The sequence below is a fragment of the Sinocyclocheilus grahami genome, unplaced genomic scaffold, assembly GCF_001515645.1.
Source record: "Sinocyclocheilus grahami isolate Dianchi unplaced genomic scaffold, SAMN03320097.WGS_v1.1 scaffold1028.1, whole genome shotgun sequence".
In the NCBI taxonomy this organism is placed as follows: domain Eukaryota; kingdom Metazoa; phylum Chordata; class Actinopteri; order Cypriniformes; family Cyprinidae; genus Sinocyclocheilus; species Sinocyclocheilus grahami.
Genome location: NW_015506207.1, coordinates 278,288 through 303,600, shown reverse-complemented (window position 1 = coordinate 303,600; position 25,313 = coordinate 278,288). Strand labels below are relative to the sequence as shown.

The window sequence follows — 25,313 nt, the reverse complement described above, 5'->3', positions numbered from 1 at the left end:
CTGACAGCAGGTGGCGCTTATGGAAAAGCTGAATTACAGCTGTTTCCCGTAACCTCCGTGGACAAAGCAGTATTGCGATTAAGAACACTTCCTTTAGGTATTACATGGAGCGAAGATGAAAACAAAATGCCATCGAATCGTTTCTGAAGACAGTCAGAACCTTCGGAGGTACATTCATATAATTAATTCATTCATATATTCATTTGTATAATCCATTTAGCACTCTTTTAAAACCTCCCAGCTTTTCCGCCCTGTTTTCACTCAAAACAAAACTACTCTGCGTGCTGTGCGCATGTGAGACTGTTACTTAAAACTGTGCTTTATGCTGGACAGTATTTATTTATCGCGAGTTGTTCAAATTGCGGTAATCTAATACGGTTTTAATGATAATTAAAATATGAAATGGTAATATTAATCGTCGGGAATTTTATCATGATTTATCATCAAACCAGTAATCGTTACATCCCTAGTGGTCACAACAAAGATCAGTTATTCTCCTGTGCTTGTCTTTTACTAATAAACGTGAAGGAAAACTGCATAGTAAGTGTAAAATAACTCCATACGGCCCCACCCGAAAAAAACTTTTTTTTACACTATGGCTCTGCTTGACTAAAGTGCCTGTGACCAACGAGACTATATCAAAGGCCAGAAGGAAACCACTTCCTCTTCAACTGTGCAGGCCTGGTGCGTGCTACCGTTGGGACAAGTTCCCAGTTCAGCTGTGATATTTCTTTCCAAAGTCATCTCATAAAAGGCATCATTACGGGACCATTAGTTCTCGCTAATCAACCCTGTCCAGAATTATTAATCCCATCATATATTTGCTCCTCAGTGTCAACAGAAAATCATTGGGTTTCTTCGGACTCCAGGTTTCAGTCTAGGACACACGGTGCATTCCTCAACAATGACTCAATGACAAATGCAAATATACACAGTCCTCAAAACCACACATACATACTAAAGTACCTACAACACACCAAGGAAAACATTCAGCTCCTACATGACCACACTAATCAGTGGGTGTAACAGCAAAGCAGATCCTCGTGTTCTCTACAGTTTTCAAAATACTGAACTAAAAGTGAAGCCAAATATGCAGTTCCAAAAACGCCCCGGGCTCATCCTCTTTAAAGCAGCTTCAGGCAAAGCATTATGGAGTTTGAGAATCTCTTCTCAAGGCCAATAACGGTAGATCAAACTACTCTACACGAGTCAGAAGAAATTTCTTATTCCAGACAGAAAATCAGCTACCTTAATGAAACCATCAAACACAATCAAAGTAATGAGTTGGATCCCTCAGACTACAAACACATCTCTCATCACCATGACTGAACATATAAAAGTGTGAGCCTGGTTTGGGTGATCAAACACTATGAAGCCTGTGAGGCAAAAACTGCAGTGAAATCTCAACTGAGCCCCGTCTGAAAGCTGAAAGGGCCCAATTAAAAAAGTCAAAACATAGTCAAAGGAATGTGTCTGGTGAGCAGAAGACTGTCGCAACACACACACTAGGGCTGTCAAAATGACTGAAAAACTCAATTCTAATTTTCTACTTTAATATTATCAAAATTCGAATTATATTCGAATTTAAAAGGCATACTTTCAGTTAGGGGGAAAAAAGCTTTTGGCTTCTCTCCTGAGGCCACAAGAGGGCGCATCACGCAAAATATTATGCACGTTTCTTCAAAGCGTAATAAAATAACACCACTATCCTTGAAAAAAAGTGCATAATGTTTAAAATTATGTTTAGAAACCATATATAATTAATAAAGTTGCTTAAACAATTAGAAAAAAAACAGCACCATGCATGTATGTATAGTTTAATACAAAGGACCGAAAACCAATCACAAAGAGTAGGCTACTTTCTTCATTTAAAAACATGAGATACAGTGGGATGGGGAAAAACCGCCATAAAGTCTTGAGACATGTTTTTTAAAAGTTGAATTTACATTAATTTTACATGGCTTTCTAAACATGCCGCTCTCTTGTGTCAGACGCGAGTGCAACTCTGATAGATGTCCCTCTAGAAAATGTGATAAATATGCGTTCTGTGTGAACGGCTTGGTTTCAGTTTTGAAACACAACATCTCCACAATGATGCTCTCGTTTTCTGCAATATATTGAATGAACAACGTAGCAGCGCCGCATCTAGTGGGTTCAACTGGATAGGCTAACAAAAGCATTAAAATGCAATGCCACTTACATTGTCATCGCATTTCGCGCCACTGATAGGCTGCCTGACGGCTGATGCAGACCTAAAATTCAAATGCAATGTTTTTGCATTCGAATGTGGATTTTTTTTGTTTGTTTTTTAATTCGACGAATATTCGAAATTCAAAAAAAATGTTGACAGCCCTAACACACACACTAGGCATGGGCCGGTATGAGATTTTGACAGTATGATAACCTTAACCAAAAATATCACGGTTTCACAGTATCACGGTATTGTCGTTACAGCTCTATATGTGTTATTTTTAAATGACTGGGTAAAAAAAAAAAAAATTTCCGCTGAACACTATATATTTTGTTTTTGAGCAACATACAGAATATTAGGAACAGTAGAATTTGTTTATTTTTCTTTGATTTGTTTCCTAAAAAGAAGAAAAATAAAGACTGACATCTTTATTTAACCTAAATCTGTAATTACAGTTATTTAATTTTAGTTATATAATTCATATACATATCATTTATATAATTTCATATCATTTAGTTATATAATTTCATATACATAATTTGATTTAATAATAACCCAATCTGAAGCAAAAACAGAATGTTCTGACTAGCTTTGTGAAATGATACTACATGCCTGAACGAAGCAAACAGCAGCAGCTCTGAATGAGATGCAGATTCACTCTCTGCCAGCAGGAGGCGCTTCTGGAGCAGCAGATACAGCGTTTCCTTGGTTACCGCCGTAAACAAAGCACTGCTTTAATATGAACTATACAGAGACGAGATTAAAAGAAAATACCACGTAAACTTTTCTGAAGACAATCAGTTCCCCTCAGAAACACATTCATATAAACCCCCAAATCAATATTGAGGATTTTCTTCCGACAGTTCGTGCATCATGAACAGTGAGTGATCTGCCAGCTACAGTATTTCTCTGTGCGTCCGTCTTCAATGTCTCTGGCCTGTGTTAACGGGCGTTTACAGACTTCATATTTTCACATACATGACATTTTGGAAGACGATTGCATTGCAGCGCAGTTTGTGCAAGTCCAGAACAGAGACGAGTTGCTTGCAATAAGACAAAAAAACGTCCGGTTGCTGATTGCGTAAGTTCCAGGAGAAGCTACTTAAGTTCGGCCGTCCTACACACACGTGACTGACTGCTTGCATGCACCAACAGCAGGAGGAGACTCGTGTTACTCTCTACACTGCACTCAACCTGAGGGATTCCTACACTTTCAGTCTTTGAGGAGACATGAAAAACAGCACATACCGCAGGAGCGGTATAACGGAAAATATTAGCGGTTTTGAAACCGTGAGATTTTCAAATTGCGATATACCTTGAAACCCGTAATCGGCTCATGCCTATTGAAGATTTGGAATCCGCTCTTGCCAGTCTTAGGGCTTCAACAACTGAGAGCAAGGCAGTCTCGGTCGAATGTCCACTTCTGAAACCAGACTGGTTGCTGTTGAGGAGGTTGTTCGAGACTTGGTTGAACACAACTCGTTCAAGTGTTTTTGCAATGAAAGGGAGAAGGGAAACCGGTCTGTAGTTCTCTAAAAGAGTTGGGTTAAGAGTGGGTTTCTTAAGCAGTGGGGTTATACCAGCCTGTTTAAATGTTGAGGGAAAAACACCAGTGTGAAGGGATGTGTTAATGATGTGAGTGAGTGCAGGTACAACTGCAGGAGAAATGGCCTGAAGGAAATGAGATGGAATAGGATCAAGTGGACAAGTAGTAGGATGATTGGAAAGGATGAGTTTGGAGACTTCTGCCTCAGAGAGTGAAGAGAAGGAGTGTATGTTTGATGGTAAGATGTGCTTGACAGATTGTGGTGTGGCAAATTGTGCACTGATGGTTTTAATTGTATTAATGAAAAATGTGGCAAATTCGTCTGCTGTTAGAGTTGATGAAGGAGGAGGAGGAGGAGATCAGTTTGTCACCCAGAGTGAAGATTTAGTCTCATATGAGAGTGATTTACTCGCATTGTAGAGGGTTGTCCATCTTCACCGTCACGCAAGTTCTTTGATACAGCTGTGCGCTCACCACAGTGCAACAGTTAAAAGGGACCACTCTCAAACAGTGTCGTGCCGTGCCGCGTTCCGAAAGTTGTTTAAGCGACATACACTGGTATTGCAGTATATTTAAAAATTCATATCGTAACAAAAATAAACACCGGTATTCGGTATGAACCGATATACCGCCCAGCACTACGATATAAAATGTATGACCACAAATCTCTTTGAAACACTGATAGATCAGGCATGAAAACAAACACCATACTTTTGATAATAACTGCTGCACATGTTAAAGTGCTGTATGTTTTTATTGAGTATAAATATATAGCCAGTGACACGTCACACAGTTAAAATCCCCACCTAGAACTGATATATGAGAATGGAGATTTGTCAAAAAAAAAGAGATGAAATTCAGCAAGAATTAAAGTATAATAATAAAAGAGGTTCTGACCAGCAGTAAGGCTGAATTAATGTGTTGAAATGCCACAGCCGGTGGATTTGTCATGGCAGAGGATGATAAACCTGAGCAACTTGATTCTGTCTGTAGTTTGACGAGCAGAGCCGAGTCTTCTGAAGAAATCAGCCTGTTATGATGAGTCGATGCTAGTTTAGCAGCTAACACACCCCGTCATCATCAGGACAAGTTATAGTCATTTATAGAGAACTTTATACAATACAGATCCTTTCAAAGCAGCAAACAGTAATAAAGAGGGAAATAACCGTGAAACTCATCAATTTCTGCTGTATATCAGTTCAGATCTGATGTAGTTTAACCTCACTGCTCATTATTTACAGCAGAAACACAGGTAAGAGAACAGCTGAAATTGTGAAAGCCAAATAGACATAAAGGTTTGTGTAAAACCTGCAGAAAAGGACAAGAAAATTGATGATGGGCTGTTGAGTTGTTGAGAAGTAACGCACAGTCCTGTGAATTTGTGATTGTTCTTCCATTAGCGTCAGTTAGTTTTGTGCTGCTGCTGCTGTTTGTTATATTTCTCGTTCTTTCCTCCATCTCATGGACTCAGATGTGAGATATTCTTAACGTTATCTCTTCTGGTTGAAGCTATTCATTTCGTTTGAGCAGAGCAGCCTGAGCCGCTGATCAGAACACACCGAAGCGGTCTGCTGTTTGTGAGTTTCTCTGTGTCTGAAGCACACGAGGTCAGAGTCGAGAGTCTGTCCTCGAGACGCTCCCTCAGCTGTCAGGATCAGTGCTGTTCACAGTGAAGGAACTCTCGTCCGTTCACATTCAACGTCATTGACCCTGCTGTCATCCATGCTAACGCTCATGTAGCTGCACACAGATGCATTAGCGTGCGTATCGTGTTCTTTTCTCTAACTGATTTGCTCTGTTTCTCTGATCAGGGTCGACATGTCAAAACCGGGCAGCTGGCGGCCATCAAAGTCATGGACGTGACTGAAGTAAGTGTACATAGCTCACAGAGCCACGCTTTTCACATCAGTGTGTTCAACAAAACCAATGAATCAAACAGTATTATGAAATGGTCAAGAAAGGTAGTGTATGAATCCATAAACAACAGGAGGAGCACTGAGCTCAAGTACTGCACATCTGTACTCAGACAAACTCCTGCTGTGTGTGTGTGTGTGTGCTCAGGATGAAGAAGAGGAGATTAAGCTGGAGATTAACATGCTGAAGAAATACTCTCATCATAGAAACATCGCCACGTATTACGGCGCCTTCATCAAGAAGAGTCCTCCAGGACACGACGACCAGCTGTGGGTCAGTCTCACACACACACACACACTCACACACACTCCTCAGGAACCTCCTCCTGCCTCACATTTCACCTGATATCCGCTCTCAGTCTAATTTGTCTATGTCTGACCCACAGGTCAACAAGGGTTTCATCTGTGTTCATGTTAAATACTAACTAGATCAGATTCTACTCAAACAGCACTGTTCACTCTAGTGACCGTCTCGGACCTCACCGTCCTCACTGGGACTAATGATTTCTGATACCACACGCCTTTGGAAATATTAATGACAACAAACTTAATTAAACAACAGCACGTAGATTTCAAGTGTAATGAGTGTAATGTAACATGTTTCAGTCATTAAGAGAAAAAAATCTGGAGCTGAAGATCTGAGCAGAGTTCATCCACTGACAACAATACACACCGATCCCATGTGTGTGTGATTCAGAGCGGATGCACCACAGTCTTCATTAATGAGTCAAACTGAACAATAACATCAGGTGTGTCTGAGCCCTTCAGGTGTCATGCTTCTGGACTGCCTGTGTGTATGTTTTCCTCCCCATGTGCTCTCAGTGACCCAGTGTTTCTGTCTCTCGTTGATTGTTCATTTGATTCAGGTGTGTCTTTTCTATTACCCTCGTTTTGTCCTGTATTTAAAGTGTGGTTTGCCCTATGTTCCCTTGTCCAGTGTTAAACATCAATGCTATGTGCTGCGTGTGGTGTTCCTGCCTGCCCCCTATTTGGATAATTTAAAGACTGTTATTCATGAATCTCCTGCGTCTCCGTGTCCTTCACTCCTGCACAGCAGACACCCTGACAGAACACTGGACCAACAAAAAGAAGTATATTGCGTGTTCCCCTCCGTTTGTTTTCGTGTTTAGTTTTTTCCCCCCCAATGGATCCCCTCGTCGCTAAATTCACAGTCCTAGCCTGTAAGGACCTGCCCATCTTGGAGTATGTGGTTAAGTTCAGCCAACTCGCCGTTTTAACTGCATTCGACGACGCAGCGCTGAACTCACTTTTCTGGATCGGGGCAAATTACCATCGCCCCGTTGATCATCCGGTGTCTGGAGAGCATCCGGCCCCCAATCCAGAGCACAGCCAGACTCAGAGCCCAGCCCACCATCACCTTGCTGCACAGAGCCAAAGCCCGAGCCCGCCACACGGAACGACAGAGCTGAGGATCGCCGCGGAGCCCGAGCTTCAAGTGACATCAGACCAGGTGTGAGAGCCAGCTACATTGCTCGCCACGAGGGAGAAGGCCGTGGACAGCGAGAGTGCGGAGAGGAGCTCTGCCCACTGCACCATGGCTGAGGGTGAGCTTATTGTGTATCTGGGACTGCTGGACTTTGAAGGGGACTTAATATACTGGAAGGCAGATATATATGCAGACATGCCCATTTTCCTCCCACCTTCCTCGGACTTACCAGTCTGCCCTGAACTGTCTGTTAGCCCTGTTGTTCCCCTGTCTTACACGCTCCCGGTATGGGAGTCGCGATTTGGTGTGTGTGGGCAGTGCACATCGGCCCGGGGGCTCACGGATAGCCACCCACCTGCCCGCTCCTGCCTCCTCCACCGCTGTCGTCTGGCAGCCCCTCTGCTCACCCTCAGCCCACCATCTGTTCGGTGCGAGTACCGCGTGTCTGCCAGTCTCCATCGTCGGTGTGGCTGGAGAATCCCTTGCCTCCGCCTCGGCCTGTCCACCCAGTGGCTCCACCATGGCTCTTAGCTCCCTCCTCTCCGCCGGGCTCCCTCGTACCTCCGGCTCTGCCTTGGTCTGTCGTCGACCATCCGTTGCCTCGGGACTCCACTCCTCCGGCTCTGTCAGGCTCCTCCTTCCCTTCGGCTCCTCCTCGGTCCTCTGTCGCTCCGGCTCCACCGCGGCCTTCCAGATCCCCGCCTCCGCCTTGGTCGCCAGTAGCCCCTCACTGCAGAACACAAGATCCAGGGGGCGTGGTTGGATCCACATCTAGGGGGTGGAGATTGGTAGGTTTAGGGGTGAAGTTGGGTAGGTTTAGGGATGGAGATGGGTGGGTTTAGGGATCAAGGGGTGGAGACAGGTAGGTTTAGGTATATGTAAGGTGGGAGGAGTTGGATCTGGATCCAACCACGCCCCCTGGATTTTGTGTTCTGCAGTGAAGACCATCTCCTCGGTCGCTTGAGCCATCTGCTCCACCTTGGCCCTCCGATCCTCCCCGTCGCCCTGGCTCATCGGCTCTCCATCTCTGCCTCGGACTGCTCCACTTGCTCCGCCGCAGTTGGTCGGTCCCCTGGAGTCGTCAGCCCCTACTCCACCATGGCTCCACCGTGGGTCGTCTTCATGGCTGTGGCCTGGGTACTGCCTGGCTCTGCCTGCTCCAAGTCCCTCCTGTCTCCACCCTGGCTCCTCCCTCCGTTGTCTCCTCCCTGGACTCTGTTGGCCGTCCTCCTCCTGGGTTTCTGTCCACCACCCGAGCCTCCTCCTAAGTTCCCACCTGTCCCTCCCTTTGTTGTTCTGTTGTGCTCCGGGAGGGGGGCGAACTGTCATGCTCCTGGACTGTCTGTGTGTATGTTTTCCTCCCCATGTGCTCTCAGTGACCCAGTTTTTCTGTCTCTCGTTGATTGTGTTCATTTGATTCAGGTGTGTCTTGTCAATTACCCTCGTTTCATCCTGTATTTAAAGTGTGGTTTGTGCTATGTTCCCTTGTCCAGTTTTAAATGTCAATGCTATGTGCTGCATGTGTGTTCCTGCCTGCCCGGTGTTCCCCCTTATTTGGATAATTAAAGACTGTTATTCATGAATCTCCTGCCTCTGTGTCCTTCGCTCCTGCATAGCAGACACCCTGACATCAGGAGCATAAACTAGTGTGCTCACACTTACAACCTCAACGGGAAGTGCACTAAAAACACCAAACTAAACACAACAATCACGAGGCACTGAACAGTTGATCAGATAGCATGTAGTAGGTGATGTGAAAACAGTTTTATGTTGTTTTTATTGTTTAATGTTAAAACACATTATAAACATCACACGAGACAGACGTGAGCTTTCAGCCTTGAGACTGATATCAAGTTGACTTTCCTTGCATCTACAGCCATTGCCTGCATGTAAAGCTCTTCATTCCTGTACTTTAGGGAAGATAAAACGTGTCAAAACAGGTGCTTTACTGCAATCTGAAGAAAAGAAGAAGAGACCTGGAGGAGTGCTGATGGTTTGTTAATGACCAATCAAAAAGAGGTCTGTTTCAGTCAGTCCGGTGAAACACAGGATCTTAATGTGTTCTCAGTGGATTTCTGCAGGACTGCTTCAGTTATGCTCGGAAGGTCACACGTTCATATGGTCTGGAGAACGAGACCATGATATTTCCTGAGACGACTTGCCCCACACACCACTCCCCTGTGCATGTGATGTTCAGAGAGAGTCGGTTTGTGCTTTATTACCGTCAGTGTCAAGATGAGAGCTGTATTTCACACTGTGTGCTGAGAACTGATCGTCTTCAGATCCATGTTCTGTATCCGTAGACATCTGTGTGTGTGTGTGTGTATACTTCTGTGTGAGTGTCTGTATACATCTATATGTGCGTGTGTGTCTACATCTGTGTGTGTGTGTGTGTGTCTATACATTGTGTGTGTGTTTGTCTGTATACATCTGTGTGTGTGTGTGTGTCTGTATACATCTGTGTGTGTGTGTGTGTACGTCTATATGTATATGTGTGTGTGTGGGTGTGTGTGTATCTGTATACATCTATGTGTGTGTGTGTGTGTGTATACATCTGTGTGTGTGTGTGTGTGTGTCTGTATAAATCTATGTGTGTGTGGGTGTCTGTGTGTATACATCTGTGTGTGTGTCTGTATACATCTATGTGTGGGTGTCTGTGTGTATACATCTGTGTGTGTGTCTGTATACATCTATGTGTGGGTGTCTGTGTGTATACATGTCTGTATACATCTATGTGTGTGTGGGTGTCTGTGTGTATACATGTGTGTGTCTGTATACTTCTGTGTGTGTGTGTATTTGTGTGTCTATACTTCTGTGTGTGGGTGTCTGTGTGTATACATCTATGTGTGTGTGTATGTGTCTGTATACTTCTGTGTGTGTGTGTATTTGTGTGTCTATACTTCTGTGTGTGGGTGTCTGTGTGTATACATCTATGTGTGTGTGGGTGTCTGTGTGTATACATCTATGTGTGTGTGGGTGTCTGTGTGTATACATCTATGTGTGTGTGGGTGTCTGTGTGTATACATCTATGTGTGTGTGGGTGTCTGTGTGTATACATCTATGTGTGTGTGGGTGTCTGTGTGTATACATCTATGTGTGTGTGGGTGTCTGTGTGTATACATCTATGTGTGTGTGGGTGTCTGTGTGTATACATCTGTGTGTGTGTCTGTATACATCTATATGTGTGTGTGTGTACGTCTATATGTATGTGTGTGTGGGTGTGTGTGTGTATCTGTATACATCTATGTGTGTGTGTGTGTATACTTCTGTGTGAGTGTCTGTATACATCTGTGTCTGTGTGTGCGTGTGTCTGTATACATCTCTGTGTGTGTGTGTGTGTGTGTGTCTATACATCTGTGTGTTTGTGTGTGTGTCTATACTTCTGTCTGTATGCGTGTGTGTGTGTCTACATCTGTGTGTGTGTGTGTTTGTGTCTATACATCTATGTGTGTGTGTCTATATATTGTGTGTGTGTCTGTATACATTTGTGTGTGTGTGTGTCTCTGTATACATCTGTGTGTGTGTCTGTATACATCTATATGTGTGTGTGTGTGTGTGTGTGTGTGGGGGTGTCTGTGTGTATACATCTGTGTGTGTGTCTGTATACTTCTGTGTGTATGTGTGTGTCTGTATACATCTATGTGTGGGTGTCTGTGTGTATACATCTGTGTGTGTGTCTTTATACATCTATATGTGCGTGTGTGTCTACATCTGTGTGTGTGTGTGTGTCTATACATTGTGTGTGTGTGTTTGTCTGTATACATCTGTGTGTGTGTGTGTGTGTGTGTGTTGTATACTTCTGTGTGTGGGTGTCTGTGTGTATACATCTATGTGTGTGTGGGTGTCTGTGTGTATACATCTGTGTGTGTGTGTGTGTGTGTGTGTGTCTGTATACATCTATGTGTGTGTGGGTGTCTGTGTGTATACTTCTATATGTGTGTGTCTGTATACTTCTGTGTGTGTGTGTATTTGTGTGTCTGTATACTTCTGTGTGTGGGTGTCTGTGTGTATACATCTATGTGTGTGTGGGTGTCTGTGTGTATACTTCTATATGTGTGTGTCTGTATACTTCTGTGTGTGTGTGTATTTGTGTGTCTGTATACTTCTGTGTGTGGGTGTCTGTGTGTATACATCTATGTGTGTGTGGGTGTCTGTGTGTATACATCTGTGTGTGTGTGTGTGTGTGTGTGTGTCTGTATATAACTATATGTGTGTGTGTGTGTACGTCTATATGTATGTGTGTGTGGGTGTGTGTGTATCTGTATACATCTATGTGTGTGTGTGTGTGTGTGTGTGTGTGTATACATCTGTGTGTGTGTGTGTGTGTGTCTGTATAAATCTATGTGTGTGTGGGTGTCTGTGTGTATACATCTGTGTGTGTGTGTGTATGTGTGTGTCTATTCTTCTGTGTGTGTGTGTGTGTGTGTGTGTGTGTGTGTCTGTATACATCTATGTGTGTGTGTGTGTGTGTGTCTGTATGTATACATCTATGTGTGTGTGTGTGTGTGTGTGTACGTCTATATATATGCGTGTGTGTGTGTGTCCAGTAAAGCAGTGTGTCTCTCTTGCAGCTGGTGATGGAGTTTTGTGGAGCCGGTTCGATCACAGATCTTGTGAAGAACACTAAAGGGAATTCCCTGAAGGAAGACTGGATCGCATACATCTCCAGAGAAATCCTCAGGGTATGAAGCCAGGCTCACACACACTGATGCCGCAGCGGAGGTGTGCTGTCTCTCACACACCTGTGTGCTTTCTCTCGGCAGGGTTTGGCTCACCTGCACGCTCATCACGTCATCCACAGAGACATCAAGGGCCAGAACGTGCTTCTGACGGAGAATGCCGAGGTCAAGCTAGGTGAGGCGTTAACACAGGTCTCCGTGCTTTGAGCTCCTGTCACAGGCTCCTGCTGGAGATCCTGCTGTCAGACAAGAACACAATACTCTTCCTTCAACAGAATCATCAGGAAAACACTTACTGCTTCTAGGATTTGTTTTCTGTTCTCAGTCAGGGAAATCTCTGACAGACCACATCTAATCCTGCTGAGCAGTGTTTGGCCACAGTGTAGAGTAATAATGATCCCGGTGTGAAAGGTTTAAAGGGGGGAGCGTCGGGTTAAACTGCTCTCTTGCATCAGTGCCAGCCTCCTCTCATGTGTGTATTCAGCGTGAACACGGACACACTAGCGCTTGTTGTGGTAATAAACGTCAGTGTATGCTTCTGATGGAGAGATGGAATATCCTGCAGCTGAGCTCATCACTATATATCGAGAATAAGAAGTCCAGATGTGCACTCAGTTCTGTGTGGTTCACTTTGTGCTGAACTCATCCAATAATAATGCTGTCATTTCCTTTTGTTTGTTTCATTTTATGGTTTAGTTGGAAAGTGTTTAATGAAATGAGCCCATAGCACCACCTAGTGTCCAACCAGCGCTAATACTGAAAATCATAATGTCACATCTATAATATTCAGTTATTTTTGGAGGGCAGCACACAAGTGAAAGAGTGCAGACTGAGCGCACATTTATCAGTGACGAAGTGTTCCCGCTGAGGTCTGAGGCAGACCGTGGTGATGGAGCAGGTGTTTGTCAGCAGTGTTTCAGGAGCTCTCTCTCGTTGCTCCGCAGTGGACTTCGGCGTCAGCGCTCAGCTGGATCGAACCGTGGGCCGCAGAAACACCTTCATCGGGACGCCGTACTGGATGGCTCCCGAGGTCATCGCCTGCGACGAGAACCCAGACGCCACGTACGACTACAGGGTAAGAGCTGCATACTCAGAGCTGGTGTGTGCTAGGCCCAGAGCGCAGGGACTGACGGCTGTGCTGTGCTGTGTTTCAGAGCGACCTGTGGTCCTGTGGGATCACTGCCATAGAGATGGCCGAGGGCGCTCCTCGTGAGTACTGTCCTCACACACCTTCACTGCTGCTGCTCTCTTACACTCTCCTGACATACAATAGCTTATGTGCCACCATTAGTACATTTTACAGCAAATCAATACATTTAAAGATGAAAATTGAAAACACAAACCCTTATTATGAAAGAGAACTGCTAAAGAGGTCATGGCATGGATTTTTTTAAATTATTTTAATATGTTCCTTGAGGTTTACTTATAATGCTATTAAAGTTGTTTTGCACAAAATAACAAATACATATGTGGGAAAAGGATTATTTTCAACCCTCTGTCTGAACCGACCTGTTTTAAGGGGCGTGTACTTTAAGGCTCGTCAGTAATCAGCCGCTGTTGTGATTGGCTAACATCACTGCATAGGAAACCGTATCAACGCCCCTCACTATCTGTGTACTGTATCCAGTGTAGACAAGATAGCGCAGTGATTGTCATTTCTATTTGCTTTTGACACGACACTCTCGTTCAGCGTGATCAAGTGTCAGCCGTTAGCGACTGAATGCCAGTGGGCAGGGCCTATGGCGACAAGAAGACTATTGGTCGATGTCTTGCTGAGGAGGCGTGTTTATGCAAACGATTGCACCCAGCTGACATCACCTTGTCCCTCGGATCCAAAACGAGTCGTATTCTGAGGGTTATTACATGTTTTTTTTATTGACGATGAGGACATTTTAAGTTATGAATCTTGCAGGATGTATTAAGCATCCAAAGACCTCTTCTGTCAAAAGATGAAGGTAAAGTTGGTTTCTCATGTCATGACCTCTTTAAAGCACAGTAGAAGTATTGTGACGTGTCATTACTCCGTCTCTCTCGTGTTGAAGCTCGAGTATACTGGATGTCATTATACCCTGTGCTGGGTTGACGCTTGTGTTTGATGAGTGTGTGTGTTGGTGTTTTGCAGCATTGTGCGATATGCATCCCATGCGAGCGCTCTTTCTCATACCCAGAAATCCTCCGCCCAGACTCAAGTCCAAGAAATGGTCAGTAGCTTCATCTGCTGCGGTGCAGTTACTGTGGAGGGTGAAAGGTCAGGGCTGAGGACTCGCTCTGCTGTGCTTCACAGGTCTAAGAAGTTCTTCAGCTTCATCGAGGGCTGTCTGGTGAAGAACTACACGCAGCGGCCGCCCACCGATCAGCTGCTGAAGCACCCCTTCATCAGAGACCAGCCCAACGAGCGGCAGGTGCGCATCCAGCTCAAAGACCACCTGGACCGCTGCCGCAAGAAGCGCGGAGAGAAAGGTACGGCCGCTCTGCTGCAGGCCGATGACACCGACAGCGCTTGTGGGTTTATGAGTCAATGACGTGCTTGTGCTCTGACCGCAGACGAGACCGAGTACGAGTACAGCGGCAGTGAGGAAGAGGAGGAGGAGGCTCAGGAGCAGGAGGGAGAGCCCAGGTATCTCACACACACACTACATCAAATCACAAGTGTTTGTCCTCATTGTAGGGCTGTCAAAGTTAACACGTTAATAACGCAAATTCTTTTTAACAGCACTAATCTTATTAATGCAGCGCACATTCTCTGTTTGACCCGTGGCCTCGCCCGTAGTTGGAGAAATAGAGATGCAGTGTCGCCAACTTAACAACTTTGTCACTAGATTTAGCCACTTTTCATACACCTTTAGCAACTTTTTTTTCCAAAAGAGCACCTAGTGACAAATCTAGCAGCTTCTTGGACAAACCTTATTTAGTTTCTGAGACTCACAGGTCTCTCTTCCTCACACCTCTATCTGTCTGTCTCTCTCTCTAAGAAAATACAACATAAGCTATTTTCTGTGCTGTTTCTGACCCCCTCATCAGAACGCTCTGTTTGAATAGCTGTGGAGGATTGTAGACTGAAGTAAACACCACTGCTGTGATTGGCCAATAGTTGTGTGTGTTTGACAGCCTTCATCCTTCACAGATGGACGCTGATGTGATTTAGGTTCAAACGCTTATACTAGGGGGTCGTGGAATGCTTGAATCTGATTGGCTGATGAATGTTCAGAGGTGTGCAGTTATTTTCAGGGAAACGCACGGCGAACGTAGTTCCAGGCAGCTCTTGACCGCATTACATGACCATTATCACTTCGCCAAATTATTTGAGTTATTTCAAAGGTCCTTACAGCCAAAAACAGCAGAAGAACCAAAACCCACAACGACACTGGCCAAACAAATAAATATAGTAAACAATAGGATAAAAACAACTGATCATTTCCATGTTTTTGCCACAAGATTACATATTATTATGTATGGAAAGCACATGCTCTCTCTCCCTCACACGCTCCCTCTCTCTCTCTCTCTGATTACTAAGTTATTAACTGCATTAATCTGCTATCAACAGCTCAAGTCTCCGTTATTAAGAGGTGTTGCTTGAGATGCGGAAGAAATTAATCCTACTCACGATAGTGTTTTAAGTACAAAAACTGGGCAAATGCCTTGAAATATATCATCTGATCGATGTCTTGAGGTGTGGCAACTGTAGTATAAGCAGAATGATTGACTTCGGTCCGTTGAATTATTAGAAAATAATGCACACCCTTGGTAAACAAATCCACGCTAGTGCTCTAGAATTGGTGGGCGGGGCTAAACAGGCAGGGATGTAGAATCGGGGGGCGGGGGCTAAACAGGCAGTGCTGTAGAATCGGTGGGCGGGGGCTAGGGCGGGGGCTAAACAGGCAGGGATGTAGAATCGTTGGGCGGGGGCTAAACAGGCAGTGGTGTAGAATCGGTGGGCGGGGGCTAAACAGGCAGGGGTGTAGAATCAGGCGTTGATATTCTGCAGAAGCGGTGCTTATCCACACTGTTACATCACAGAGTAGAACATTCCAAAAAACAGGGCTAAACAGGCAGTGATGTAGAATCGGTGGGCGGGGCTAAACAGGCAGGGATGTAGAATCGGGGGGGGGGGCTAAACAGGCAGGGATGTAGAATCGGGGGGGGGGGCTAAACAGGCAGGGATGTAGAATCGGGGGGGGGGGCTAAACAGGCAGGGATGTAGAATCGGGGGGGGGGGCTAAACAGGCAGGGATGTAGAATCGGGGGGGGGGGCTAAACAGGCAGGGATGTAGAATCGGGGGGGGGGGCTAAACAGGCAGGGATGTAGAATCGGGGGGGGGGGCTAAACAGGCAGGGATGTAGAATCGGGGGGGGGGGCTAAACAGGCAGGGATGTAGAATCGGGGGGGGGGGCTAAACAGGCAGGGATGTAGAATCGGGGGGGGGGGCTAAACAGGCAGGGATGTAGAATCGGGGGGGGGGGCTAAACAGGCAGGGATGTAGAATCGGGGGGGGGGGCTAAACAGGCAGGGATGTAGAATCGGGGGGGGGGGCTAAACAGGCAGGGATGTAGAATCGGGGGGGGGGGCTAAACAGGCAGGGATGTAGAATCGGGGGGGGGGGCTAAACAGGCAGGGATGTAGAATCGGGGGGGGGGGCTAAACAGGCAGGGATGTAGAATCGGGGGGGGGGGCTAAACAGGCAGGGATGTAGAATCGGGGGGGGGGGCTAAACAGGCAGGGATGTAGAATCGGGGGGGGGGGCTAAACAGGCAGGGATGTAGAATCGGGGGGGGGGGCTAAACAGGCAGGGATGTAGAATCGGGGGGGGGGGCTAAACAGGCAGGGATGTAGAATCGGGGGGGGGGGCTAAACAGGCAGGGATGTAGAATCGGGGGGGGGGGCTAAACAGGCAGGGATGTAGAATCGGGGGGGGGGGCTAAACAGGCAGGGATGTAGAATCGGGGGGGGGGGCTAAACAGGCAGGGGTGTAGAATCAGGCGTTGATATTCTGCAGAAGCGGTGCTTATCCACACTGTTACATCACAGAGTAGAACATTCCAAGCTGTCGTTTTGGCAGACTGGCTTTAATATAAGCTGTTTTAGACTAACGAGAATGCTAGAGGATGTTTTTATAGTACAATGACCTCTTATATGTCAAAGGATCAATGGAATTTTGGTTTGTCAGTGCATGACCCCTTGAAAGGTGAACCGTATGTAACTGTGTGTGTGGCAGCTCTATCGTGAACGTGCCGGGCGAGTCGACTCTGCGGCGGGACTTCATCCGTCTGCAGCAGGAGAATAAGGAGCGCTCGGAGGCCCTGAGACGCCAGCAGCTCCTCCAGGAGCAGCAGCTCCGCGAGCAGGAGGAGTACAAGCGGCAGCTGCTGGCCGAGCGACAGAAGCGCATCGAGCAGCAGAAGGAGCAGAGGAGGCGTCTGGAGGAGGTCTGTGAGAAACCACACTCATCCTGTGCTTCCGGGAACAACTATATACACCACTAGAATGCCTTGTTTTGACTGAGATGGCAAACGTGATCAGTGCCAGACACTGCTGATTACTCAACCATACAAGTCACCAGTTTGTAACATCACAGAATATGTCTAATCTGCACAAATGCGTCTGATCCTCCATCGACACACGCTGAACATGCCATAGCAAAGGAAAGGTCAGACAGAGATCTCCGACTGGCTCTTACACGTGTCCTAACTACACGCGATCTTTTCCATGTTAATCTGAGTTTTTGTCCTAACTAGAAAAGGGTTCTATTTCCGCGTTGTCGTGGCTGGAACAACAACATACAAACTAGTAGACAGTAGATCATCTCAGGTACAGATTATGTGCTTTATTCAAAGTTAAACGTGTCTAATGTGAGTTTGAATATCATATTGCGTGACATTTATAGCCATACTGAAAACAACAACATAGTTTACCTCAGATCTTGAAAATAAATGTAAGCAAATGTACGTTAAAACTGGGAACTCGATGCGAACCAACGAGCGTATTCCATAACAAGTGTGTGGTGCGCTTCCAGAGAGGCTCCGCCCACACACGCTTCTGATTGGCTGCGGTATCTGATTGATTCTGTGGCGCTTGTGGCGTCGCGTGTAGTTAGGACACGGTGTTCGGCTGTGCAATCCACAAATCATCTTGAAAAAGCAGAGGTCACATGATCATAAACTTGTGTGTCACAGGTCTTTAACAATCTGAACCTACTGATCCGACCTGAGCATGCTATACTGTAGCCGGAATACTTCACCTCTCTACCAAATGTGCAGTTTTGAAAGCAAAATCAGTCACTTCTATGACAAGCCATTCTTTTGTTGAATTAAAACTGGAATAACAGTGTTCTCTCTGTGGGTTTACAGCCACGGTTCTGTGCGTAACCTCACCAATCTCACAGCTCTGCTGTCATGTTTGCTGAATGACAAGGAACTGTATCGACCCTCTTTCTTTTATGTTGAAACACTACAGCACATGTCAGAGTTCAGCCTAAGATCAGTGAGAAGCAAACAGCAGCAATGATTGTGCGTTCGTCTCGTGTCCTGCAGCAACAGAGACGCGAGCGCGAGATGAGGAGGCAGCAGGAGCGAGAGCAGAGGAGGAGAGAGCAGGAGGAGAAGAGGCGCCTGGAGGAGATGGAGAGGAGGCGCAAAGAGGAGGAGGAGCGCCGAAGGGCAGAGGAGGAGAAGAGGAGGGCTGACCGCGAGCAGGTGAAGCAGTGAAGCGCCTCGGGGGTGATGGATCTGTGATCTGAGAGACCTGCTCCTGCACTACAGCTGGGTCTGATTCCACAAATCTAACCCAGTCTCATTCACACGCTCTGGATTAGTTCAGTTTCCGTTTGCTTCCATACACTTCAAATACATGTCAGCATTTCTGACATTATATTCAATCTCTACACTAAAGCTGTCAGTGGGTACCTTACACTAATGTTATACTAAAGGCAGACATTTACAGCCGATTCCATATCTAACTTCGGTTTATTTTTAGATGTAATAATGAACACCCCTCAAAAAAAACTTGAGTTGCATAAAAACATTCAAATAGCTTGCCAGGCAGTTTTTCTATGTGAATCTTTAATGGACTTTAAGAAGTTATGACCAGTCTTTAAGAAAACAAATGAGAGGACTAAGTGTTTAAGACTAGTGTAATCGGTTTAGGTGTGCCAGCTGTCTGAAGGAGCTGTGTTCCCAACAGTCACCGCACCATTACATCACCACAGACTAGTGTTCAGCCAAACATTGTGTTTCGCTTTTACTTAAAGGAAATGTTCACACAAAAATGATCATTGTCATTAATTACCCTCATGTCGTACTCACCCCTTTCGTTCATCTTCGGAACACAAATTAAAATAATTTGATGAATCCAAGAGCTTTCTGACTTTCCATAGACAACAGTGCAACAAGTTTCATAAAATTATGGTTGAACCCCTGATGTCACATGGGCCTGTTTACACCTGGTCACTTCATGCGTTTTCTCTGATTGGATAACTATCCGATGGTGAAAAGACCAGGTGTAAATGCTCCACGAAACTCTTTCAAGACGGATATAAATCTGATCGCTCAAACCACTTCAGTGTAAATGCATCTGGTTGTTGAAACCACATATGCAAATTTTACTCCTCCCAAAATATTAAAATAATAAACGTGTGAGAGCGTTTTATTGGCTATATGACATGCTATAGTCAGATATGACCGCTAATGCAACACGCCTCGCCGCGGTTGAGTAGCTGAGTATCTCCAGCAAGCCGACACTAACTTATGCAAATGAAGCTGAAAGTAAGTTACAGATGCTCAACTCACAATCATCTTCATTAGAAGTAGTGAGACTAACATATCTTTCCAGTGCTGATGCCGAGCGCTCTCCTGTTGCGGTCTTTGATCTTGACATTAGCTGTTTATTAATAAAATGCAGCGCTTATCTGTTGCTTTTGTTAACATGAACTCTGTTAGGAGACCTCGGATTTTATCAATAATATCTTAACTTGTGTTCTGAAGATGAATGAAGGTCTTACGGGTTTGGAATGGCATGAGGATAAGTAATTAATGACAGGATTTTAATTTTTTGGGTCAACTAACCCTTTAAAGTTTTAAGAGCTGCATGATGTGTATTTTGTAGAAATATCTAAAGGTCTTACGTTCAGATATGCTTTTGCATTCAAAACATAATTTTATATAAAACAAAGTGCACAGTAACGAATGGAGCTAATGATGACATCAGAGCTGAGGAGTGTCTACTCGCGGCCCGTCTGGAGGGAAACGGTGGGCCAGTTTGGTTCATTTTGCCCCTTACACACCCTTTTGGAAAAATCCCCTAGCTTGGTAGGGCTAATTGATTCATATGTGAGCCCGGAGCACAAAAGCAGTGTTAAGTCGCTGGGGGATATTTGTAGCAATAGCCAACAATACATTGTATGGGTCACAATTATACATTTCTCTTTTACGCCAAAAATCATTAGGATATTAAGTAAAGATCATGTTCCATGAAGATATTTTGTGTGTTTCCTACCATAAATATATCAAAACTTAATTTTTGATTAGTAATATGCATTGCTAAGAACTTCATTTGAACAACTTTAAAGATGATTTTCTCAATATTCAGATTTTTTTGCTCCCTCAGATTCCAGATTTTCAAATAGTTGTATCTCAGCCAAATATTGTCCTATCCTAACAAACCACACATCAATGGAAAGCTGATCTACTCAGAGACTGGTTTTGTGGTCCAGGGTCACATATATGTACTGGTTTACAGAGCTGTGCGTGATAAGTCATTATTGAATGGAAACAGAGAAGAGAGATAGTTGTACGATCACATGTCAAATATGTGCAATCCCCACTGTCCATCAGCCTGAGCGCTGGAGCTCACCTGTGTGTGTGTGTGTGTGTGACAGGAGTACATCCGCCGGCAGCTGGAGGAGGAGCAGAGGCACCTGGAGATCCTGCAGCAGCAGCTGCTTCACGAGCAGGCCATGCTCCTGGTGAGAGACGTCTGACTTGATTTCGGGTTAAAGCAGTATTCTGTGTTTGAAAGGATGGCATGCGTATCTGCAGCTGTCATCAATATTCAGAAGCACACAGATTTGTTAGCCCTTTACTAACATTAATAGAGAACTGGTGCACTTTTGTGAACATTACTGTAAAAAGTGACCGGTTTATGAACAGTAAAACAGCTTAGTTCTTAGTAAAGGGATAGTTCAGCCAAAAATGTAATTGTGCTGTTAATTTTCTCATCCTCAGGCCATTCGAGATGCAGGTGACTGTTTCTTCAGTAGAACTGTGAAAATAGAATATTTTTAGCTGAAATCGTGCTCCTTTGTGATTCATAAAAAGACTGGCTCTCTTTATTAGAAAGCACTGATCTGTTAAAACAGCTGGATGGCAGTATTTCTGGCTCAGATTATCGAGGTGTCTGTGCTGTGCGCCGGTGTCTCTCTGCAGCATGAGTGTTTGTTGTGAGGTGTTTAGAGCTGCACTGGTGTGTCACTCTGTGCTGGTGTGTGTGCAGGTGGATGAGCGTCACCGCAGGAGCGTGCAGGGCTCTCCTCAGACCGCAGTCCTGCAGAAGCAGCCTCCAGCCGTGCCACCGCGATCATCAGAGCCCTTCTCCAACGGCAGCAGCAGCAGTGACCCGCAGGTGAGCCCTCACACACTCACACACACTCACACTCTCTCTCACACACACACACACACACACACTCTCTCTCACACACACACACACACACACACTAGGGCTCTGCGATTTGGGGGAAAATATAAAATTGCGATTTTGCGATTCGGATATTGCGATTGCAATTTGATTTGCGATTTTAAATGTGCAAAGTCAAGCTTCAGCTCAATATTGCCAATAATGTGCAGCACAGTATGCGTTCACGTACTAACAAAAACATCTAAGAATGTATCTTTTATTCTCCAGTACTGAAAACAGAACCTAGAAGGGAGCTTTTGATATGCGCTGTGACGCAGCTCTCGCAGATTACCTTTTTTGTTCGTTGTCTGTCATTTCGAAGCTTACCTTGCATACGGTTTTCTTTAGTTTTAATTTGCCTAACTATCGATCTGACCCAGTAGACGCCATAATCCCACTCTTTTTTTTTTATGGTGGGTGTTTACGCAGTTGGCTAGAGCAGTGCTGATTGGGGAGAACGGAGGTGCGCTCACTCTACTGGTTAGTAAGACTGCCACTCAAGGCTTAAATCATGCATATGCTCTGGAACAAAGTAATATCGCGTCCATATCGCAGGCTTTGCGATTAGGAAATCGCAACGTCTCAAATCGCGATTTCGATTAATCGCACAGCCCTAACACACACACACACACACACAGGACTGGGGACTCTCCATAGGCGTAATGGTTTTTATACTGTACAGACTGTATTTTCTATTGCCCTACACCAACACTACCCCTAAACCTACCCCTCACAGGAGACTTTCTGCTATTTCAGATTTTCAATACACTCCATTCTGTGTGATTTATAAGCTTGTTTACCCGTGGGGACCTCAATTTAGGTCCCCACCGTGACACGAGTCCCCATGAGTCTGTGTGTATTCAGGTTTAAGTCCCCACACACACACACACACACACTCTCTCTCTCTTTCACACACTCTTTATTAGAAAGCACAAACTCTATCATCTTCAAACGGCTGTAAGGTAAACAGGTCAATAATAATTTAGCTCAAAGGGAATCATTTAAGATTTTAAAGGGAGTAGCTTATTTCTTGTCCAATTCCAACAAGTCATATATCATTTTGAAGGTATTTTAATGGAGAATATGGAAATAAAAATAACCGCTTTTTGAAAATTTTAGCATTCTGACTCATTTTGCCAGCGCGGGTCACATGTATGACTTAATTACCACAAAAACACTCACTGCACTCAAAGTACTCACTGTTTCAGTAGCTGTTATATGATAAAATGCCACTCAGTGTAACTCTGCAATTCTGCAGATATAACACTATACTTCTGTAGCAGCGAGCCTGATCAAACACAGCTTCTGGTGATGAGCTGCTTCAGCTGTGTTTGATCAGGGCTGCAGCTAAACTCTGCAGGACCTGCTGTAACGTCTGCACACATAGAAACAATGAGAGCCAAGCGGCGTCTGGACAGCTGCTGAAAGAAAAACACTGCTGCTGGACACCAAACACTACACCAGGCGTTTGATGCTATGGCTGCAGGTGTTATTATCTCAATGAGGAACAACTGATGAATGAATCAGTCCACTTCATCAGCATTACAGCTCTAGTAATGCATGTTTAACAGAAGAATATTGAGATGTTATACAATGTAATGTCTGATTACTTTTCTTAGGGAATTAATTATTATTAATTCATTCAGGTTTTGAAAGGACTCGAATCTGAAAATTCGAAGTCCACCTGATTAGAACTGATTTCAAATTTTAATAGTTTACACCTTATCAACGGTGGTCCAGCAAGACGTTAATGTTCATGTATTTTAACAATCTGACTATGTGTATTTTCCTTGGCCACAGGTCAATACAATTATGATCATTTGTAAGCTCCTAGCGAGGTAACGTGATCTTGGCAAGGTTTGACTTTAAAATTATATGACACCAGACAATGATTCTTTATAAATGAAACACAAATTTATTGGCTATTCTAAATTACATTAACCTAAGCTAAGACATACACATACACACACACACACATATAGTTCTGAAGAATGAAAATGATGTTAACGGAGTTCTGAGGAAGCCCAAAGTTTTAGCAAGATATTCGCTACAGTTCTCTTACTTGCAACCTGAGAAAATCACAAAGCAGAGATTTGGCTTATGTTTACTGCTTAAAATTAGCTCGGCACCAGTTCAGCAGAGATAAGATTTTGTTTGTTTACTTGCGTTTTGGGTGACAGCTGAAAAGCTGAATGATTCCTTGTGGCTGCTGGATGGGGATTCCGTTGCTGATTGGCTGTTGATCTGACGCCTGAATGACGTTTGGATGACGTCCTTTTGGGAGAGCCCTCGTTGGATTGTTGGGTTGCCGGGTTGCGGAGGAGCCTCGAAGTTCGTCTGAGAGAGTCTGCTTTAGCAAGACTTTGCGTTCTGCAGAGTTACGAAGCTTCAACGGAGTAGTTGAGTTCTTAGATGGTCGATCGCCTGATGGTTCAGCCTGTGAGCACAAGTTAGAGTGCTCTCCACACGGCGACAAGGCCTTACTCGGGAGAGCAAGTGGCAAAGAGCCTTCACTCGAGAGAGTAAACAGTGAGAAGCAACTATGAATCTGTGTTGCAGTAGGGTTTTGACCTGCGGCACACGTCCGTCCCACGGCGCGATCTTCCAATCGACTTCTTGCAAGGCGGTGTAGCGTCTCGACCAATCTGACACACTAATTTTAATTTGATTTAACAAATCAATTATTCATTAGGTTAACAAATCGTCACAGTCCCCTCACTCAATTAACTGGATGCCAGGATGTCTGCTGAACACCAGGCGCTCTGGTCACCATGACAACTAATCATGATATCACTGGTTTTATGACCCCCCAGGAATGTGAGAAGGATAGCCCACTCTTGTCCCAAGGAAAAGCAGAGTAGAAATGGACTGTGTTCTAGTTAATTCATAGAAAAACCGTTATTTGAATGAACACACATATTTCTTCAGGCCATTGAGTATATTATTGTCATTGTGTATTTTGTCTGTGATATTCTTAGACTATTTTAGTATGCTTGTGAGAGGACCCATTCCTGATCCTCCCTTTTCACTATATGTAATCTTACCTTGTTTAGTATCTATGAATTTGCCTTCTTATGATCGAAACAAGCGTGTATATTATATGGTGGTACATAGGCAATATATATTAGGGCCCTGAGAATCGTTAATAATTTCGATTTAAGTCCATTTGCAAATTACCATGCTTAGAGAACAAAGGGTCGTAAACCCTCCAGCAATTGCCACCTCCCGCTCGGAAATTCCATTTTGCTCATTGGACAAGCCCATCTTGAAAGGCGGAGATCTTCTCCGACCTTAAAGGCCCGGCTCTCCTTTGTCTGTGACAGGAGAAACGTGTGCTTTTCTGAAAGTAGTAAAAGGATGCGTCCCTTTTTCGGAATGCAGCGGGAAAAGGGGAGGTGTCCTGAGGTCATGCCCATGTCACGAGTGTCGATCTGCCATTCTTCTCGCTCGGACATGAAGCTATAAAATTGTCTCTTTTGTTGACGGGATTATCAATTTATGCGTTAAACGGTCATGGGGTCCGGGCGAGTCTGTCGCTGGAACATTTCCAGATACCATGTTCTTTGTTCTGTTGTTTATTAGCTGGTTTATTTATGCTGAAGCCGGTCAACGTTACACTGCACATCTGGTCCCTGAAAGCCCGTAAAACAAAGATAGTTTGTATCCTAGTTTGAGTGAGGGTTTAGGCAGTTCAGATCCCCCTAAGGGATAAGGACCAGGCCTTGACCGGAAGCAGGTCCAGACAATTAGGTGCCCTGTTGATCATTGATCTTCTTTACGACTGTAGATAGCTGGGCAGGAGAGTCTTTAGTTTTTCCGGTAAAATGCGGAGATTCAATCGTTCATTTGTGCGATATTCGCAGAGGCCTTACA

At 44.8% G+C, this 25,313-nt stretch overlaps 1 protein-coding gene across 1 annotated transcript in view; it reads left to right on the top strand.

Moving 5' to 3' along the window:
- Positions 1 to 5,552: 5,552 nt before the first annotated feature.
- The window catches only part of LOC107565814 (mitogen-activated protein kinase kinase kinase kinase 4-like), a 55,870-nt gene continuing 36,109 nt past the window's right edge, over positions 5,553 to 25,313 (top strand). Inside the window, exons 1-13 of the mRNA XM_016251093.1 lie at positions 5,553 to 5,605; positions 5,799 to 5,924; positions 11,669 to 11,779; positions 11,861 to 11,951; positions 12,721 to 12,851; positions 12,931 to 12,985; positions 13,899 to 13,977; positions 14,061 to 14,236; positions 14,321 to 14,393; positions 16,990 to 17,200; positions 18,305 to 18,466; positions 20,647 to 20,733; positions 21,261 to 21,389. Coding sequence (XP_016106579.1) covers positions 5,591 to 5,605; positions 5,799 to 5,924; positions 11,669 to 11,779; positions 11,861 to 11,951; positions 12,721 to 12,851; positions 12,931 to 12,985; positions 13,899 to 13,977; positions 14,061 to 14,236; positions 14,321 to 14,393; positions 16,990 to 17,200; positions 18,305 to 18,466; positions 20,647 to 20,733; positions 21,261 to 21,389 — 1,446 coding nt within the window. The 5' untranslated portion in view covers positions 5,553 to 5,590. The remainder of the gene's footprint in view (positions 5,606 to 5,798; positions 5,925 to 11,668; positions 11,780 to 11,860; positions 11,952 to 12,720; positions 12,852 to 12,930; positions 12,986 to 13,898; positions 13,978 to 14,060; positions 14,237 to 14,320; positions 14,394 to 16,989; positions 17,201 to 18,304; positions 18,467 to 20,646; positions 20,734 to 21,260; positions 21,390 to 25,313) is intronic.